The sequence below is a fragment of the Mauremys mutica genome, chromosome 11 (genome assembly GCF_020497125.1).
Source record: "Mauremys mutica isolate MM-2020 ecotype Southern chromosome 11, ASM2049712v1, whole genome shotgun sequence".
Taxonomy (NCBI): Eukaryota; Metazoa; Chordata; order Testudines; family Geoemydidae; genus Mauremys; species Mauremys mutica.
The window spans coordinates 25517802-25539192 of record NC_059082.1 but is presented as its reverse complement, the minus strand read 5'-3'; the positions used below and the strand labels follow the sequence as shown (position 1 = coordinate 25539192).

Here is a 21391-nt window from a genome sequence, read left to right as displayed (position 1 = left end):
ACATAATCAACACAGCTAAACACTTACGGATTCCATGTAGGAGAGTTTTGCTTTCCTATCTGCATTTCTAGAGAACTAAAATTTGACTTGATTTGGTGAATTAACTTTCTCAAGAAAAAGATCTTGAGACTTCTAACTTTTCATTTGTACAAATAGGATGATAATGCAGTTTGCTTTATTGGGTGTTTATTTTAGAAATGGCATTCAAGTTTGTAACTGAAAAAAATCTATTGGCTTGTGGTAACTTCACAAATAAATGTGACTGCTGCTTTTAATTTTTGTTTTTCTTTTAACTTCACTTCAGTTTTTGTAACTTGTCACTGGAATTAAGACACAAATGTAACTTTTAACAGATATATTGAACAGAGTCAACCTCAGCTCATCACGAACGGGGATACAGAATGGTGCACCTAGTAGAGGTACTACATTGTCCTAATATGGTAATTAAAAAAAAAAAACTTAATGAAACATCCAACTGTAATACTATGTAATGATTATTCTGGAATTCTGTGTAACAGGTACAGTTACTACATTCAAGCCTGCCAGTCAACACTATACAACTCCTGCATCCAATCCGGGTGCTGTCACTGTTTCGCCAGTCTTTCAGTCTGTATCCAGACCTGCAACTAGCTCTGTAGCCGTTCAGCCGTTGTCTAGACCAGTGACTGTTTCAGGAACTTCACAGACGCTACAGAGACCTATTGCTGGATGTTTATCAGCTCAGCAGATACCCGGGTCAAATTCTGGAATATCACAGCCTGTTAGCAGACCTGTAACCGTTCCAGTAATGACAGAGCCAGTATCAAGAGATATTACAATTCCTGTAATGGGTCAACCCGTACCGAGGCCAGTGGCTACAGTAACAGCACAACCTGTAATATTAAATCAGGTAAATTTTTATTAACTTATAAAGCTCAAGGTTTAATTGTAGTTAAATTAATGAAGTACAAAAAGTGGATATTGCTTATTGTATATTCACATCACTTCACAAAATTTTAGTTTCAAAGTATCTTGTGGTTTTTGTAGAAACTTACTAAACATGTTATGACACATAGGTTCCCTTTCAGGAACTTTAGTATTAAATAGTCTTTTTACTACACTGTGTTTGATGTTGTTCAATTTGTTTGAAGCTTAAGGCCTCAATTTTTCAAAGACTTTGGCAGCTGGTTAACTTTACACAGGAGTAATTACAAGGACAATGTATTTTTGTGTACAAAGTTCTGCATTTGCATAAGTGTTTACAGGATCTGGGCTTTAGTAAAATTTTGATTTTCTATATGTTGTAATTGTAAAAATAATTAATTACTCATAGTTTTAAAAACCTTTGCAATGTTTTCCATTGTTTAATTTACTCTTAGAAGAATGCTAAGATTTGAAATTTTCATTTTAATATTATTCTGCAGTTTAATTAAGTGGATGTTTAATACTACTATTTTAGAACAAAAAAGTAGAAAAATTAGAATATAGCCTGAGTGAACAAATTGGTAGTCCAGTAGCCTGGGTATAGGGAATAGACTTCAGTGTGTATTCTAGAATTTGCAGCGCCATTATTTGATATCAGGTTTAAAAAGTTGCAAACAAGGTGATACCTAGGGTAGGTCTACACTACAAAATGATATTGACCTAAGTTATGTCAGTGCACAGATATGGCATTAATTAAATTGCTTTTGCATGTCCACACTACACTCCTTGTTTTGATGGTGTGCGTCTTCACCAAGAGTATTGGCACCAATTTAACTGTCAGCATGGGGCATTGTGGGATGGTCTCTGAAAGGCAGCAGCAGTCGATGTAAGCAACGCAGCGTCGACACTGACACTATGACAACCTAACTACATCAATATTGATTCTATGCCTCTCCTAGAGATGGAGTTATTAAGTCAGTGTAGTGGGCGAGTTACATTGGTGGGAGTGACATTTTAGTGTAGACACTTACAGAGTTTAGGTCAATGTAAGCTGTCTTATGTTGTCCTAACTCTGTAGTATAGACCAGGCCCTAGATATGTGGTAGTGTTTGGTAAACTTGTTTTTTTTCCTCTCTTATTGGTATTAATCTTAAAATGTGTTGCTGATTCCCCTGTTGAATGGGAAATCTGTTTACTCCATTAAAGTATCTGAGTGCAGGCAGCTAGCATGAACGTTTTAAAATGTAAACATTTGGTATCCTTCTTAAGATTATTTGCTAAATCTACAGTTCTTCCCCATCACCTGCCCCCCTTAGCCATCTAGGATAAATTCTTCTTTTAGACAAGGATACCAATTAAAGTGTTCTGTTTGTGTTGGGTAGTTAAATTCCTTGCAGATTCATTATGGAAGAATCCAGACTCAAAATTTTCAGTTCTCAGCAGTTTGTCAATTACCTTGCTTTCCGTGTGAGACCCCCTTTTGGAGATTACTCAACAACAGTAGTCCCAGCTCTTTGAGAGATAAGGGATTTATGGCTATATTGGATCAAACTCCTGAGGATTGTTAGGAGGATAATCTTCTTCAAAGACATGACAACCATAGCACAGTAATTTTGGGAGACTTCCTGTCTCAATGGTCAAGTTTTGAGATGGAGGTTTGGTTCCAGTAAGGCCTTTCAGTTCTTGGGGAAGTCAGAGAACAGGCTCAGTGATGAGGCAGAGGTGCATTCTGACTAACTTGTATCAGTGTGTCCTGTTTCTTCACTGAGTAGAGATTGTCTTACTTTAAGAAGTGGGCAGGGATCCTAGCTGAAATCAGGTTCTCAAGATGACAAACACAGATTATAAGTGTAAACATCAACGTGTATTCAATTCTGGTGGTGGTTGTTCTTTGCATTTGCAGATGCAGGAACTTGTATCAACCTTGCACTTGACCTTTCACTGAGGTCATAAAACTGGTGTTTAAAGCATGCTTTGAGATATCTACCCAATAGAGATTGTGACTTCTAAGGCATTGGAAGTCATTGATTCATTTTGCATATGAAATGACTGAACCAGTTTGTGCAAAAAGAGTACTTGAAAATGGAATTTTCATGGGTTGTCATTCTGTCCTACAGTTCAGAGGATATCATGGTCTATGAATATCCATCTCACCTCTTCCTACATTCTCCCTGCCAGGTAACTTCATTGTGTGCTGGGAAATGTACATGTGCTACCATTCATCCCAACGAAAGCATCTTTAATTCTGTCCAAAATAATGGTGATAACTACATAAACATTTTGGAAGTGTGGATATAGAGCTATGGTACCATACTCAGATGATTGATTTGTATTAAGACATAAAGGACTTCAGTGGAGATATTGTATCAGCTGATGATCTGGCCCATCATCTTTCAAGTGTAGACAGTATGCACAGTCCTCCACACCTCCTTGAAGCTTGATAATGAACAGGTCAAAGAACTCTGAAAACTAATCCCAAATCATTAGTAATATTTTTAACATAACCAAAAGGATAACTCATTTTTTCAGAGCTGCTGTTAAAGATCAGTCTCAATTTGGTAAGGTTGGATGAGGAGTTCATTTGAGGAAAGGAAGACTTGAGGGTTTTTTTTCCTTTGCGTTATTCAGGGTCTGCATTGAAGGAATTTACAGAAAAAGATTCCCACTGATGTGTGTTCTCATTCTGTTGAAATCTGTCTTGGCACTGGTGGGGGCCTCAACTGGACAAGCCATATTTGTTTTTAGCACTATTAATTAGTCTTTCTTTCAGCAGGCTTAATCAGTGTAGTGGTACAAATTTGTAGTAAAAATATAACAATTGCTATAGTTGCTAAAGGGTTGTCTTGTGAATGGAAAGGTGAATGGGACGTGTTTCATGAGATCTTTGTATCAAAATCTGGTCTACCCTATGAAAGTCACTTGGAAAACGGAGTTATCATTGTCAAGTTTTCAGTTTCATCATGCCAGTTGGGAGGAAGGGGTGAAAAGGACACATTTATTCACAGAAAAGAAAAATCATCAGAGGAGAGAAATCAGTTTGCTAAGTATTTGTAGTTAGTATCCAGGTCTAAGAGCACCATTTGTGGATACCTTCAACATACTTCAAATCTGCTGGCACAAGTCACTAGAGGAGAGACATGGGACCCAAGTCATGTGCCTTTTCCAGATGATCTTCTTGTTGTGGTAAGCCTCCTTACCAAGGCTCTCATTTTGCTTTGTACTCTCCCACAGTTTTAATCCAGTGCTAAGTAGGTTGTGGACTCTGCTCTTTGAGCCTTTGGCTTCTTTTCTTTTTAAAGAAACAAACTTTTTAAAAAATACTCTCTGTGCTAGGGGAAAAAATACATCTAGGTATCTGCATGAAACTGGTATGCTGAGAAAGAGAAATAAGTCAATCTTGATAAGGAAGAGTTGAGGACAGGCTTGGATTTGGGTTTTGGCCTATTTTTGTACATTGTTGTTAAGTTAAAACTAAAAATGAACCTAGCTCTATTACCTGGTTGTTCTTAATTCATTATGCTGCTTCTGGAAATTGCATATATTCTATATAAAGTTTTTGTGTGGTGGCCATTTGAATGAATTGGCACTTATGACATGGCAGGTGTACCATGTGAACATTTTAAGACACGTTTACTTTGTGAATGCTTCTGGTATATAACTAAGAAGACATTTAGAATTTCAGTGATTATTGTTGGCTTCAGAAATAACCCATTGGGATGAATTAAGGTGCATAGGTTTTTATGTTGTTGAATATGCAGCCACAAACAGTATATTTATTGGTTTCTGTTTTGAAGGTTATAATTGGTACTAGGAGGGCGTATACTTTCAATGAGAACTTCAGCTCTGGAAAATAGGATAAAAACTGGAAGAAGACCCTAAAATTATGTGTGTCATGAGTTGTCTTCACCTGGAAATTTTCATGTTTTTCATTAATTATTAACAATTAGCTCTTTTCTGGAATGCTCTAAACTAACTTCACTATTGCATAGCTCACTATAAAAATACTAATGATATATTGATTCTTCTTTTATGATCACGAAAGAATTGCCTAACCTAAGTACTGATTATGGCTTCTGAATCTTGGTTTGAATTGGTGCTTGAACAGGTGGCACTTAAAAAAACCCAGAATAACTGATCTTGCTCTGTTTGTATTAAGAAGTTTCTATTTACTATGAGTTTACATTGGGTTCTGATTTGTGTCCTTTAAAATACAGTTAGCTAGCTGCGGAAATAATGAGTAAAGTCTCTAAATTTAAATTGAAAGGAAGAAAGTGGGCAAATGCTTAGATAAAAAATCCTCTTAATTAGAAACCCTAGCAGATTTAGAATAAATCAGCTAGTAAACTCTGTTTTTATTCAGATAAATAAATCAGTAGTATGCATACTTTCTCTAAAAAGTACAGAACGTAAACATGCACACACACACTGGATAAATCAACCACAGATGAACCAGGTCAGGTTTTAATTGTTTTAAAGAATTTATATTATTATTTTGCCAGATGGTAATTATAACTTCAGTATTTACAGAGTACGTGTTTAAATTATCTGAATCCAATTGTAGTTACAAAAAACAAGCATATGATACTGTAAGTTGCATTTGTATATTGATTTTTTTTGTATGCAAATTTCAAAATGCTTTATAAAGATTAAGTCCCAATTCCCCTCTCCCTCCTTTTGAAAATGGCTTATCAGGGTTATATTGCGAGTTCTCCACAAGCTGTACCAAATAATACTTCGGGCATACTGTTCGGCTTGAGACAGAAGTCAGGAGTTCCTCACTACCAGAGTGGATCAGTGGTGACTATGATAGGTGAGTGTATGTTAGTAAAAGCTTTTTTTCTTTTTTTTTTTTTAAGAGTAAAAGTATAGAGTGTTTGGGTTATAATTTTAATAGAGGTTTCAGAACATAGGACAGTTTATTAGTGTTTGTAAAATAGTAGTATTGTTGTCCGTGTTACGAAGAAAGATTTGGAGCATTACACTTAAAATATACTTTCCAATAAAGTCTTGTTCTTGTGAACTCACACACGTTACATGATGACCCCAATCAATATGTGCTTATGATTTTTGTCTGTCTATATTAAAAAATTACTGCCAGACTCACTGAAATGACTTTTTTGGCAGGCAAAGGTTCATTTGCAGCATATGCAGCTCTCTCTGGATGACATCAATAAAAGTGTCTGTCAGTCAGCCAGTGAGAGCCCATGGAACAACTTCTTGAGTCTGCACAGTGGATTCCCTAGATGTCATTCTTTGTTTCCTGATTGCTATATATAGCAATTGAACTAGACAGATCAAAGGGATCTGTTCTTGGAAACTGGGGAGGGGAAAGAATGCTTGTCATGAGCCTCTGAAGTATTTTTTATTTTTTTTTAAATTATTTATTTTTAGTTGCAGAAACTGTTTTATCTGGCTGAAGAAAATTGTATTTATTTGAAATACTGATTAGAACATATAAAGTTAAATTACATTTTAGAATAAATAAATATAAGCTGTAAATTTAAACTTCGTGTCAGTTATGAAGAATTGCATTTTTGTGGTAATTGAATGACAAACTTAATTGTTGGTCAGCCTGTAATTCAATCTGTAATGAAATATAATTGACAATTTTTCTGATCCTTTTACAAGAGGACACTAAAACAGAAGTGCTATGTGAAGCAGAATGAGTAAGATGAAAATCTAATCAATTCTTGTGGGGGAGTTGGTGGTTTCATAACACTCTAAATGGGGCACTCTCTCCCATCCTCCATCTGTTCCCAAATGAGTGAATGGTGTGTTTTTTCCAGTAGTTATCCACACACACTTATTGGTATAGTCTTCTCCATTCCTACCCCACTCTTGTTCTGTGACTTATTCTAGCTGGGGAGAAGGTGGGGCAAGTAGCTCATGGCAAGATCAAGCACTTACCTACTTTATCAAGTGTTCAGCATTTTAGTCGTATCCAGCAAAGCTCTTAAGCAGGTGCTTAACTTTAAGCACTTGAGCAGTTTCATTGATGTCAGTGGGAAACTGAAAAGTTACACCCACTCTTATGTGCTTTGCTGGATTGGAGTCAGAGTGCTCCGCACCTTCAAGGGCTGAGCCCTTAAATGACTGTGAATTGAGGTGTCCTGTAGTTCATGCGAGGTAGGTAAGTAGGTGTGTGGTCTTTGTTGGATTTATAGATTAAAAGAAGAATTTAACGTTGCTTATTTAAATTATTGAGAACAAAACTTCTTTTTGCCCCTTTTAGAAATAGAAGGAGAGTGTAATAGAGTGAAATAAAATGTAGCAAGAAAAGCCTGCTGGAGAAAATTAAGGAACAGGCAAAGGAAATTGATAGGCTGAGAGGAATACTTACTGAGCTAGTAAGCAAAAGTAGGACTGAGCTGGATTGACTAAATTGAGAACCATTTGTGCAGTAGTAAGGACCTGAGAGCCAACACAAATAGGTGGTCAGTTTCATATCACATGTGAGCTCCATAAGACCAAAACCTTGTTTGCCAAGAATTCTAGAAAAATCCTGACTCGCATGTTTTCAGAAAACACAGTTAAAATCAAGCACACTGAGTACTTGATTATTTAGAAATATCAAGAGTTTTCATGTTAATTGATAAGAATTATTAACATTCACCTTTATCAGAAATAATCTTAGATAATTAAGCAAAAATCAGTTACTGATTGTAAATTGTTCAAGACCCAGAACAAGCTTAAAATAATTTTGTGTACTGATTGTTTTAATCTATTATGTGTGTGGGAGAAAAGGAGTAAATACTTTCCACTTGTTAAATGGAATAAGGGCACTTTGAATTTTTTTTTTAAATCTAGTATTGCATGTATTATTTACAGAATTGAATACGGGGATACTAAAGTTAGAATTGTTCATAGTAACAAATGCTGAAAATTAATATTTTGGCTAAAATAGAAAATCTTGGTATAGACAAAAGTAAATACTTAATCATACCTGTTAAATTCAACACTTTATTCAACACCTGTCACGTGTTGTGAATCTTTCTGATGTGTTATTTTTTAAAGTTAAAAATCTGTAGCCCAAAATAAAAACTGTAGGCTTAAGTCTTCTTTCACGCTGGTGTAAATTGCAACTCATCATAGTCATTCGACTTTTACCAGTGTAAATTGGTCTGCGGGGAGGATTGGGCTATGGGTGAGAGGTGTTGCACCAATATATGTATTTATTATCAAACAGTGAGTAACTGTCCTGCTCAGGTGACTGTTGATCATTCAGATTTCACAAGCCTCTTAGGGCTTGGCTACACTTGAGAGTTGCAGCGCTGGGAGTTACAGTGCTGGTCGTACAGCTGTGTAGGGAAAGCGCTGGTGTGTGGCCACACTCACAGCTACCAGCGCTGCAGTGTGGCCACATTTGCAGCATTTGCAGCGCTGTTGGGAGTGATGCATTATGGGCAGCTATCCCAGCGTTCAAGTGGCTGCAACGTGCTTTTCAAAAGAGGGGGGTGGGGTGTAGTGTGACAGGGAGCGGGGGAGAGAGAGAGAGTGGATTTTTGGAGCCGACACTGTGTATCAGCTCCCTGCCTTGCAAAATCAGAAAATTTTCCCGACCCCTTACGCTTAACTGCAAAGAGCCTGCAGACCAGATAAGCAGCTGCTTCAACGGACTCCCTTTCTCCGCCCCGCCCCCGCTGTTTTTCTCGTCAAGCAAACACTCACTCATCCCCCTGCCTGCCTCATTCACAGGGTTTATCTCATTTGATTGTTCACTGAGTTACAGATTGATCACAGCAAACAGGAGCTGTGTTTGTTTTTTAGATAAGCAGCTCCCGGAGCCCTGGAGCCCCGTGTTCACAACAAAACAAAGAGAGGCTGCATAACAAAACAAAGAGAGTAATTAGTTAAAAGCATTCTGGGATATCTCCTAATACCCTGGAGGCCAATAACAGCGCTGGTGTGTGGCCACACCCGACGAGCAGCGCTGCATCACCAGCGCTGCACTCGTTACACCTCAAGCAGACCAGGTGTACAGCCAGCGCTGCAGCCAGGGAGTTGCAGCGCTGGATGTGCCTTGCAGGTGTGGACAGTTACTAAGTTGCAGCGCTGGAAAGCCTCCACTAGCACTGCAACTCTCAAGTGTAGCCTACCTGTAACTACCTCTAACTACTTTATTCTCCAATTCAGAAAAGCACTTGAGCACATGCTTAACTTTGAGCACAGAATTCAGTGGGATTTATGTGCTTAAGTCATCTCCTAAAGCTGGGCAATTGGCCCCATCCTGCAATCTCTTATGAATGTGCTTAACTTTACTACAATGAGTAGACTCATTGAAATAAAAGTTAAGCATGTGCGTCAGTGTTTGCAAGGTTGAGACCATGTAAATTGGTGATTGTCCTATAAAATTGCCTAGTTTTCAGATTGGCAACCAGTTTTTCTGATTATTACACAGTGTTTGGAATTTCTTTGTTTAAAATAGCATTTTTCACAGTATAACTGCAGCTGTTCTTCAATGTGCATTTGAATTCTCCTCTTATCTACTATTGTAAACAAATTCTCCTACTCTTAGGATGGCTATTCTAAAAGAGACAACTTAATAGAATTAACTTGACTCTTCTAATGTAGAACCACAGAAAACAATCCCACGCTAATTTGAGCATATGTACTCTCCTGCTGTTTGTGTTACTCCTAGTAACATAACTGGAGTTGCACGCAACCATGTGAGAATGTGCACCTTTGTAAATATGGAACAGAATTCTTAATGGTGTATATTTTCCTTGGAACAAATCAGAACGTTTTTTTATAATTCCTTACTGATAGGAAACATTACAAATTATATTAAAACTTGATTTTCTTCTGACACACAACTTTGAAAAAAATTGTATTTTATAGAAGGTTCCACTCAGTCAGTTCAACCTGAATAGTCAATTATACAAATACATCTCATAGTCACATCTACGGCATTCATTGTTGTTCACAGGCCCATTGCACAAGTACATTCAGTGGTACAGAAGAATACAAATTTTGTACCAGCTCTACAACAGCCATTGCTAATCAACACACAGAAGGCCCAGCAAGAAGCTCACACACTTAGCAGTGCATGTATAAATAAACAAAAGCACTAAAGAAAGATAATACCCAATGAGTAGCCCAGATCTGATTTAGCAATTTTTAATTACCTTGGGCAAAAGTTGCATAAACTGAATGGGAAATGCATATTTAACATGTTCACTTCAGAAAATGACTGGGTTTGAATCATTAGAAAGTATGACTGCAAAACAGCTTTTTAAGCTGGTGAAGTATTGTAAAAATCTGAGCTGAAAGTTAAGTACATTCTCATTTGTAAGGGGCATAATGAAGGCAGTTTCAGTAGGCATTAGGATCTTTGTATTGGAGAGACAAGTTGACTGAGGTAATATCTTTTATTGGTCCAACTTCTGTTGGTGAAGAAGACAATTTTTCAGGCTTATAGAGCTGAAGAAGATCTCTGTTTAAGCTCAAAAGCTTCTCTCCCTCACAAACAGAGGTTGGTCCAGTAAAAGATATTCTCTCACCCACAACGTCTCTAATATTCTGGGGCTGACACGGCTACAACAATACTACATACAATTTTTGTACCGGCATCCACACAACATTCACAATAACTTCAACAAAACAAGTTATTACAACAGAGGGTTTCTTGTACAACTGGTAATGAATGTGAGTCACAATTGCAATTTAGGTGGGTGTTGCCATGTTAAGTCCTAGTTTTCATTTTTTGTGAAAAAGTGAGCTCTTTAACAATTCTCCAAGAGATCAGCTATCCTTTTGTTGTTTGTAAGGAAAGATAAGGACAGATTCTCAGTTCCACCCAAGAAGTGCTGAATGCAACTGGAGAGTGGAGAAGGGAATGCACAGGACCTATTTTCTGTTCTCACCATGTATGCCCACTTCAGGAGTGGTGCTATTGTTGGTCCAGTCCCCAGTATAGACTATAGAAGTCTGAAAGTTGGTGTCTAATTTATTGTAGTTCCCAGTGGTCCTCAGGAACTGTCCTGGCAGCCAGGAACACACTACTGGCATGTAAGGATTTCCCCGCTATGCCTTCTGTTACCTGGTTTCACCACTACATTGAGTGGGTGATATTGGATGATTCTCCTATGCAGGAGAAATCATCCAGTGCCAGATATGCTGGCTTTAGGGCAACTTGGCACTGGAAAAAAGACACACAGCTTTTCTAATGGATCTAATCAGGCCATTGATATACATGTATTTGAAAGTTGTTTTTAATATTTTGCATTTTTATAGGTCACTAGCAAACTGTTGCTTCTAATTCCCCGCCAACCTTTTTGAAGCTATTTCAGTTCTTTTTCCTTCAAATGGCAAATGAGAATTACCATTTTCTGGATAGTTGGGAATTATCTATAACGCACTTTCATTTTATATAAATTGCACAAATGGGGTTATATTATAACCAAGAAATAAGTTTATTAACTATAAAAGGTGAATTTTAAGTGGTTAAAGGGGTAGCAAACAGAACAAAGCAGATTACTAAGTAAATAAAACAAAACTATAACAATGCTGGTTCTGGCGGGACCTAACTGAGAGTGACAATTCAGGATAAATTGCTTAAAGCAGGGCAGTTACAGCCCAAGGCTGGGGTTTTTCCACCTCTAAGGCAAACCAAACCAGCCAGACAAAGAGGACTTTGATCTTCCCACTGGCTAACCACAAGTCACACAAGCAATTCCCTTAGACACTCCAGTTTCCCAGTATCAACACCAGTGCCACTCATTATGGGGACAAATGGTTATGAAAACCAATACCCCAGTAAAACAAAAAAGGTTCTCTCGATCCCAAAGGACCACGTCCCTGACCCAGCTCAATATACAAATCAGATCTTACCCACAAATCACACTGTTGCCAATCCTTTAGAATCTAAAATCTAAAGGTTTATTCATAAAAGGAAAAAGATATAGATCAGAGCAAGAATTGGTTAAATAGAATCCATTACATACAGTAATGGCAAAGTTCTTGGTTCAGGCTTGTAGCAGCAATAGAATAAACTGCAGGTTCACATCAAGTCTCTGGAGTACATCCACAGCTGGGATGGGTCATCAGTCCTTTGTGTAGAGTTTCCGTTCCTAGCAAAGTCCCTCCAGAGGTAAGAAGCAGGATTGAAGACAAGATGGAGATGAGGCCATCAGCCTTTTATAGGCTTTTCCAGGTGTAAGAACCCCTCTTTGTTCTTACTGTGGAAAATTACAGCAAAATGGAGTCTGGAGTCACATGGGCAAGTCCTTGCATACTTTGCTGAGTTACAAGGTGTATCTGCCTTCTCTCAATGGGTCAGTTATATAGCTGATGGTCCTTAATGGGCCATCGAGCAGGCTAGGCAGAGCCAACATCAACTTGTCTGGGATGTTTCCCAGAAGCATAGCATAAATTTGAAATACAGACAGTATGGAGCCAATATTCATAACGTCAACTACAAAATTGATACACACCTATAGACAATATAATCATAATCAGCAAACCATAACCTTGTCTTAGACACCTCATTTGACCCCCTTTATACAAGATTTGGTGCCACTGCAGGACTTTGATTGCAACCATGTTGTGTATGGTCCCAGTTCAAATCAATAATGTGACACACGCAAACTGAGCTTGTGGCACCTTAGAGACTAACAGATTTATTTGTTAGTCTCTAAGGTGCCACAAGTACTCCTGTTCTTTTTGCAGATACAGACTAACACGGCTGCTACTCTGAAAACTGAGCTTGTTTCACTAAAAAATTGGTTACAAATAGTAATTTATCATCCTAGATACTGTTGCAGGCAGATTACAGAAAGTCTTGAAAGGAATCTGCACTGGTCTCCAGCTTGGTATTATTACTCACAAGCTAGATGCCCTTCCAGCTTGGGCTCAGCCCTTCTCCCAAGAGTTCAGTTCTTGCTTCCAGGTGTTTTTCAGTGTCTCTTTGGGTGTGGAGGCAGAGGGGAACCACAATGATGTCATTCCCCTGCCTTCTTTAGCTCTTATGTATGGCAGGAACCCTTTCTCTCCCACTGGCTTTCTAAGGGGTGGGTCCAGTACCAGGTGACTCAGACCCATGTCTCTGCAGAGCTGTGGCAGCCATTATTTATAGGCTGTCTGGAGCGTCCACAGGAAGACTAAGGTCTTTCAAAATCCATTGTCATTGCTAATGGGCCATTAGCCCTGCCTGGCTTTTCCATTGTTGTACCTGAAGGACTACTTGGGGGTGACACCCAAAGTAACTCATTTGAAATACAGATACATATTCCTAACTTCAGATATAGAAATGATAAAAGCATACAAATTGGATAATCACATTCAGTAAATCATAACCTTTTCAGTGATATCTTACATGAGCCATCTTGCATTAAGTATATCTCAGTTGTATCATATTCATATCATAAACATATTTTCATAAATAATATGGAGTGAAACATCAAATACATAAACTAAAACTGAATGCTAAGTAAAAGAGAGAGATTCTCTTGAAGAGAAGAATGAAAAGGCACTTCCAAATGGTATGCATTGCAGTGATGAATGCTATAGCCATCTGTGGTTAGGCACGCAAATTAGGCCTGTGCTAGATGAAGAGGGATCAGAAAGATCAGGCTTTTTAGGTAGGCTGCAACAAATATATGAGGTGTCTTAAATGAGGGGGCTGCAGTCTATTTTCTTACTCATTCACATCACATTGACTTCAAAGTATCGATGGCTGGCTGAACCAAACATAATTTTCCTAATTTATAAACGGCTTATTGGGTAGAGGAGATTTTAATAACTATTATTTGTTTAGACTTGTTTGTCCATTAAAAGTAGTTATCAGTAAGAGATTGGTAATATACTATGAAAAAACTGAGGTTCTTTAATTTAAACTGCTATAGGTCTGAATGAGAGTGGTCTTGTGTCTAAGCGTCCAGCTACTTCGGAAGTCAACAGTGTTACTCCAAAAAAGGCCAAGCCTAATGAGGTTGGTGCTGGAAGCAATTCAGCTGTATCACCTTCAGTTAAATCTCCAACAGTAACACCATCACAAAATGTTTCTTCAAAAGGTAGGGTAGATTAAATGGTCTAGCTGTTAAATCCATGTATCTGTTCCATGGAAAAAGCTAGCACTAATGTAAATGTTAAAGTTGAACGATCAACACTCAGAAGTTAAGGCAGAGTTAACTCACAGCTCTGCCTGCCCCTTGTGCATATGCCTTAAAATATGTTCTCTTCTTATATAAAGAGGTATTTTTTTTATACTCTATATAATACACACTGGAGCCTTACAAATGTTACAGTATATTTAGTCTTCAGATGTGGTTGTTTTGAGTCTCATTGATCTCCATAAAGCAAGCCAAGAATAAAGTTAACTGGTTCAGTAGTTGTGAAGATAAGAATATTTAGAGTTCAGTGGCCCAGAGTTAAATCACATTACCTTAGAATCTATATATAAAAAACTGAATAGCAAATTAGTACCTTTTTCAAAGATTAATAACCAAGATTGCAAGGATTCTCTGAGTGCAGAATTTCCTGTTTGGACCTGCAACTGCAGAAATCCCCTCCCCAAAGAAAAAATCCTTTTATAGCAATTTTGTTTTGATTTAGTTTGAAATAACTTCTTTTTTTGTGCTCTGATAGGCCTCCCCCTCCCTACAAAAGGAGAGGAATTCTAGCTATTTTAGATTAGCATATTCATTAAAACAATTCAGCAAAACCTACATGAGTTTATGAAATGTTTCAGTTGACCCAATTCTTAATTTTTTGCCTCCCCCCCTGCCAAAAATGAATAATATTGCCCAGTTCTTCTTATAAGGTGGTGTGTTGACTGTTGTGACCTTTGGTGATAGACTGGCAGATTACAGTTGACCTCAAATAGTTCATATTTATTCTTTAAAAAAAAACACAAAAAAACCCAACCCTCTCCTGTGTTTATTACTCCTTTTGTCTAAACTGCTTACCTAGATAGGACTGTATGCCAAAGAGAGGACTTCATCTACAGAGGCAGCTGGCTCTGATTTTGGCAGCTCCAAGAGCGCTTAAGCCCAGATTTAAGCAATATTCACTAAAGATGAGCTATTCCAACATTTAAATACAAACTGATTAGCAGGTGGCAAACAATTTTTATGTTAATAAAAGAAAACACTATTCTCTCATGAATGTGGGTGTAGGTGCCTGAGATACCTATTTATTCTCCATGAACCTCAAAGACATCTTAGATCAGCATGAATGATGCAGCTGAATAGGCTTAGGTTCCAACTACCTGGCAGAGAGAACAATACTCTCATCACTAATCGCCAAGTCATGTAGCTGCTTTCCAGAAGTGGTCAGACTAAATCCTGTCCTGTTGATGTTGAGATCACGGTATAAAATATATACATTCCTCCAAGAATTGATGCTCTCAAAATGAAAACAAAAATTCTAAATGCTGTCTTAAAATCACTGCAGTAGCACTGCATAAGGACCTTAGATAGGTAGATCATCTATCTCTTGTTATCTCTTCCACTCCTGGAGTATTTTTAGACATACAGTAATATTGTGTGCAAGTTGTCACCAAAAAGAATTTGAAAATGAAAGGGTAATTATAATGGCAGTTGGAATTCAATCTTTAATTACAGCCACCACTTTCACCTAAGTTGTAATAGATTTCATTTTAAACCATGTATTTTTCTGGACTTCTAAAACTTTTTGTCATAATTACTCTTGTGATGGACTGTAAATTTGGAGTCCTAATGTACACTTCACTTTTTACAGGTACTAATACTACATCAAGCAATGTTAAAAATGGAGCACCTTTTCCACGAGCTTGTCCAAAATGCAATATTCACTTCAATCTTATGGATCCTTTAAAAAATCACATGAAGGTAAAAGTTTTTTGTATTTGTGAAAAGTAATTATAAACATTTTGGGATTAAGCAAAGTTGTAAAACAGGGGTCACATTTTTATGACAAGTTACAGATATTCTGCACTCTGCATATTTTCACCATGGGCCCAATTCTCTGAGGTGCTGAATGTTTTTCACACCCATGAGCAAAGAAGAATGAAAAAGAAATTAGTAAAATGAGATTAATTTTCACCTGTTTTTTCATTGTTCCTGGTCCTTTTTAAAGGTGCACACTTGCTTTGTCATATGTAAATAAAAACCTCATAGGCATGTGTAGCCCAGTTTTATGAGGGTCTTAGCACCTCATGTATAGTGTTGATGATCCTCAACTCCCATGCAACAGGAGTTCAGGCTCTTGAAGAATTGAACCCTAAATGCCTACGATTACTGTTTGTACAGGCAAAATATGACCCCCTTCATGGGCCTGGAACAGTGCAAAATAAAAAAGATGCTGTTTACAAAAGAGAGAAAATTACTCTCTTCCTCTCCTCCTCTCAGAAATATATAGATACTCAATTGCACCTTTTCAATTTTGATCCATTCGTGATCATTTTGTTAGAGAAAAGTTAACTTCATTTGGAGAATTTAGTGCTGAAAGATACTGTTGAAGAAAGTGGGTTTGTTTGGTTTTATTAACTTACACATTTTTTATGAATAAAATACATCTTCAGTTAACCTAGTGGTATAAATATATCAAGGACTGTCATTTCACCTACAACAGGAAATAAGCTTATCACAAACTGGGGTCAGAGAAGTTAGTACTATGCAGCAAAGCATGTTGTTTAGCAAAAGTTGTCCTCGGAAGCATTCCAAATTTGTTTCCTGTTAGACAGCAATATAGCACCTTCTATCTGAAGAACTCAAAAGTTCTTTCTAAACATTAAGTTTTGCAATACTTCTGTTAGCTATGTAAACATTATCTCTATTTTAGATAGGGAAGCAGAGGCCATGGATGGTAGATGACTTTCCATATTCTAAATTCATTCATGGAGCTGGGAAAGAACTTTGATGTCTTTACTATCAATTATCTGCTCTAATCAATTCAGCACATTGGTGTTTTATATATACAGATATTTTTAAGAGACAGTCAAATTTAAAAAAAATAAATACAGCTTTCCTTATAGTTGTCAACAAACTCATGCTTACAAATATTTTGTTTAACAAAGCAGCTGTTTTACTCAGCTTAAATTTAAGGTTAAGAGGGAGAATAGCTTTCTGATTAATAAAATGAAGATTGGAGAAATTTGAATTGTGCTGTACATTTCAGAATATTTTTTAATCAACATATAAAACAAGGTAGTAATTCTGACTTGTGATTTATAGTAGTCATATTAACATAAAAGAAAAATTCCTTTGTTGGTATTTTAAAATACTTGTTGTTTAATTATCTAAATCCTATCTTTATGTATTTTTGTATTTGCAATAACACAAGAGCAGATACCATCCAGAATAGACATAGGTGTAAGAGCAAAGTGAGAACATGTCCCAAAGTAATGGAAATAGAAATGCAGGTATAGCAAGGATAGCATTTTTAGTGCAATTTGGTAACTTAGACTTGTGTCTCTTTTTCAGTATTGTTGTCCAGATATGGTAAATAACTTCTTTCTGGGAATGTCCAAAACAGAATGTTCAAATACACCAAGTAAGACTGCTGAATCTGAGAAAGGAAAATTGATCATGTTAGTTAATGACTTTTATTATGGAAAGCATGAAGGTGATGTCCAGCGGGTACAACAGGAACAGAAGACTCATACAACTTTTAAGTGCTTCAGCTGTTTGAAAGTTCTTAAAAATAACATAAGGTATCTAAACATTCACTTCTATAACTGCTAGATACTACACATTAGTAACAAAAACAAAATTCAAAGTCACGTAGTCACAATTGTATCTGGAATGTAAAGATGCCAGTACGTCCCTCGGCCCACGCCACTTCCAGCAGCTCCCATTGGCCTGGAGCAGCAAACCGTGGCCAGTGGGAGCTGCGATCGGCTGGACCTGCGGACGGGGCAGGTAAACAAACCGTCCCGTCCCGTCAGGGGCTTTCCCTACACAAGCGGCGTCCCAAGTTTGGGAAACACTGCTATAAAGTTACTTCAGTGTAAAGTAAAACTTAATTCATTTTTCACTACATGTGTATGTTTGGAACTTAAATTTTGTACAAATTAGAATGGCTAATTTTAATACTTCCAAGATAAAGAGTATTGTATGCTTTAATGATTCTGGTTGTGGTAGTATGGAAGTTGTAAGAGCAACACATTACCTTTTTACAATTTGCCATCCAGATTGATGACATTAACAGTAGATTTCAGTATAATTCCCTTTAGGGGTCCATGATGAGTAATTGGTAGTGATGTAACCAGTATAAAAACTGTTCTTTTGATGGAATAACTTTACTTTCAAATGCAACAAAAAGCTTTCATAAGCTGTTTCAATAGGTAGGCAAGTTTGTATCACAATTGCTTTGGCAGCTAAGGTCGTAGTTCTTTTTCATAAGACGCCTGTAAGGGAAGCTGATGTAGCAAAATGTAAAACTGAAAAATGGACTGGGCCTTCAAAGGGCATAGTCTGCAAGTTTAAAATGAACATGCTTGTGATAACATTAAACCCATATTGTTAAATAAAACAAAAGGTTCTTATAAATGCAGGCATTAAAATTGCTATTACACACACTTAAAAGCTAACTCACAAATAAAACTACTAGTAATTTATCTTTTAAGCAGCTGGAAAATATTGTATGCTGTCAGACCTTCAAAGGGTTTGCTCTCATGATTTGATAGTTGCTGTTGGCTATGGCATTTCCTTCCTTTCATTTATCTTTAAAAACTGTAAACAGTATTTGATGTGGGTTGAAGAAAGTTGTTTGTTTTTTTCTGTGCATAATAGTTTTACTATAAAAATAAGAGCCTCTTTTAGCTCATCTTGGAAATAGTCTATAAGAAGTATTACATATAAGAATATTTTCATTTTAAAAAGATATTGTTAGTTTACAATATTTAATACTTTGTTTAGTTGATTTACAGTATTTGACTTACCAATAAACTTAATTGGTGACAAAATATTTTAGTAGATTATTTTCTTTTAAGTGAACATATTGGGTCTCTTACAAAGTTACACTAGCTAATGGATTCTTCTTCTTGGGGCTTGTGCTTCTATCATGAAACAGTCTAACATTCCCTTAGCTCTCAAAGTTACTTGGTCCTCAGAGGTACTGGTAGCTGTGCCCTCCAATCACCAGTATTCAGGCCTCTCTAGACTCTTCCTAGTCATCATTCTGATTAGTCTAGGAAGTATCCTGTCACTGTCGACTCACTCTGTTGCTGACTGCTACTCTCCTTATTATCTCTTGATTCATGTTAAAGTCAGAAGTTGCCAATATTCTTTTGTTGTGTCTGTCCTGTAACCCTTCGTTATTCCTTATTACATCTTCTGTTTTAATAATTGATTTATGTGACCATAGTGCCTAAACCACAATCAAGCCTTCTTGTTATTTGTATTACTGTTGTACAGGTCTAAAGAGTGCTGCCTTGACATTGACTTTCTAGTTGGTCAAAAATGCAGCTAATTTCCTGAAGTTGCATAGCTAAAGCACCAGAAACCTTCACCTTCTGTAGACTCTGGTGGACATGATGTCAGATGACATTAATGTTGTACCCCAGCTACTCTTCTGTAGGATCTGTTGGATTGGTGCCTGAGAAATTTCCCCTCACCACTTTGTGGATGAGCCATTGGTATGAAGGGAATCTCTGTTTCAGAGCATGCTGGTGCCATCATCAAACGTGTGGGTCTGCCACATCCATAGGCAAGCTTTTCCAATGGTTAACAATTCTCGCTGTAATTTGCATTTTACAATCTAATCAGAATATATCTATCTTATGTTTCCAGCCATAGGATCTTGTTATGCCTTTATCTGCTAGATTAAAGAGCACTGTAGAAATCTTCTCCCCTTGTATGTTGTTATAGACTATAATCAAGTCATCTCTTAACCTTTTCTTGGATAAACTACATAGACTGATCTTCTTTAATCTTTTACTCTAATACAGATTTTCCAGACCTTGAATCGTTCATGTAGCTCTTTTCTGAGCCCTTTCCATCTTGTCAACATCCATTTTCAAGTGTGGACCAGAGCTAGACACAGTATTTTAGTAATGGGCTCATGCAAGTATTATCCAGTAGTAATATCACCTACCTATTTCTACTCAATATTCCCCTGCTTATACATCCAAGGATCTTGTTAGCGGTCTTAACAACCACATCACACTGGGAGGTCATGTTCAATTGGTTATGCATCATGATGATTTTTCAGAGACAGGCATTCCAAAATACAGTCCCCCTATGTGTAAGGGTATGTCTACACTACGGGGCTATTCCGATTTTACAGAAACCGTTTTTTAAAAACAGATTGTATAAAGTCGAGTGCACGTGGCCACACCAAGCACATTAATTCAGCGGTGTGCGTCCATGTGCCGAGGCTAGCATCGATTTCCGGAGCGTTGCACTGTGGGATAGTGCCCGGAGGCCAATACCGTCAAATTGCAGCCACACTAACCCTAATCCGACATGGCAATACCGATTTCAGCGCTACTCCTCTCGTCGGGAAAGATTACAGATATCGGTATTAAGAGCCCTTTATATCGATATTAAGGGCTTCGTTTGTGGACGGGTGCACGGTTAATTCGGTTTAACGCTAAATTCGGTATAAACGAGTAGTGTAGACCAGGCCTTAGTGTGACCTACATTTTTTTGTTTATAGATGTGACCTTGCATTTGGCTGTATTAAAACACAGATTGTTCAAGTGAGACCATCTTACGAAGTGATCTAGCTCACTCTGTAGAACTGACCTGTTCTTGTCATTATTTACCACTCTCCTAGTTTTTGCACACTTCACCCTCAGTGACTAGCTGGTCTCCTCAGTATTCCTCGTGTAGCAAGTCTCCTACAGTAGAGTTTTGTGAAGGCCCATGAAAGAAGAAAAAGGGGGCACAGTAGAACCTCAGAGTTATGAACAGCTCAGGAATGCAGATTGTTCCTAACTCTGAACATTGACTTAATACAGCTTTTAAACTTTACTATGCAGAAGAAAAATGCTGCTCCCCTCCTTTTTTTAGTAGTTTATGTTTAACACAGTGCTGTACTGTATTTGTTTTTTGCGGGGGAAAGAGGGGTGTCTGCTGCTGCCTGATTGTGTACTTCTGGTTCCAAATGAAGTGTGTGATTGACTGGTCAGTTCATAACTCTGGTGTTCATAACTCTGAGATTCTACTGTGTGTATAAACAATAACATGCCAACCCTTCTCCCTGTACTTTAAAGCTGATCTCTAAATAAAGCTCCTGAAAGTAGAAAGGAATTCAAGGGGATGGGATGGTTCTGTTCAGTGACTTTTACTTTTTGGTTTGTGGAATGTGGGCTTTGAGGGGCATGCACATGGCCCCCCTATTACTCCACAAGGTTACATGACAGCATACTCAGGGACATGACTCCTACAATATACCTGTGTGGAGGAAATCCCGTATATAAGATATAGTCTCCCTGTGCTCCTTTGGAGGGCCTCTGCCCTGTCCTTGTTTCAGTCACTCTTTAAAACCCACTTCTGCTATGCTGCTTGGAGTGAATTGAGTTGACTTGTGTAAAGATTGTTTATTTTGTTTTATTTGTTTCTCT

General features: G+C 37.5%; 1 protein-coding gene across 7 annotated transcripts in view; it reads left to right on the top strand.

Moving 5' to 3' along the window:
- The window catches only part of ZNF280D (zinc finger protein 280D), a 97965-nt gene that overhangs the window by 43464 nt on the left and 33110 nt on the right, over window positions 1-21391 (top strand). For 6 of the 7 annotated variants that reach the window (XM_044979776.1, XM_044979775.1, XM_044979777.1 and 3 more), the window contains 6 exons: window positions 354-419; window positions 519-889; window positions 5596-5713; window positions 13746-13913; window positions 15601-15710; window positions 17304-17533. In XM_044979776.1, coding sequence (XP_044835711.1) covers window positions 354-419; window positions 519-889; window positions 5596-5713; window positions 13746-13913; window positions 15601-15710; window positions 17304-17533 — 1063 coding nt within the window. Of the gene's footprint in view, window positions 1-353; window positions 420-518; window positions 890-2970; window positions 3082-5595; window positions 5714-13745; window positions 13914-15600; window positions 15711-17303; window positions 17534-21391 lie in introns of those variants that run through there. The other variant, XM_044979779.1, reaches the window with a different exon arrangement.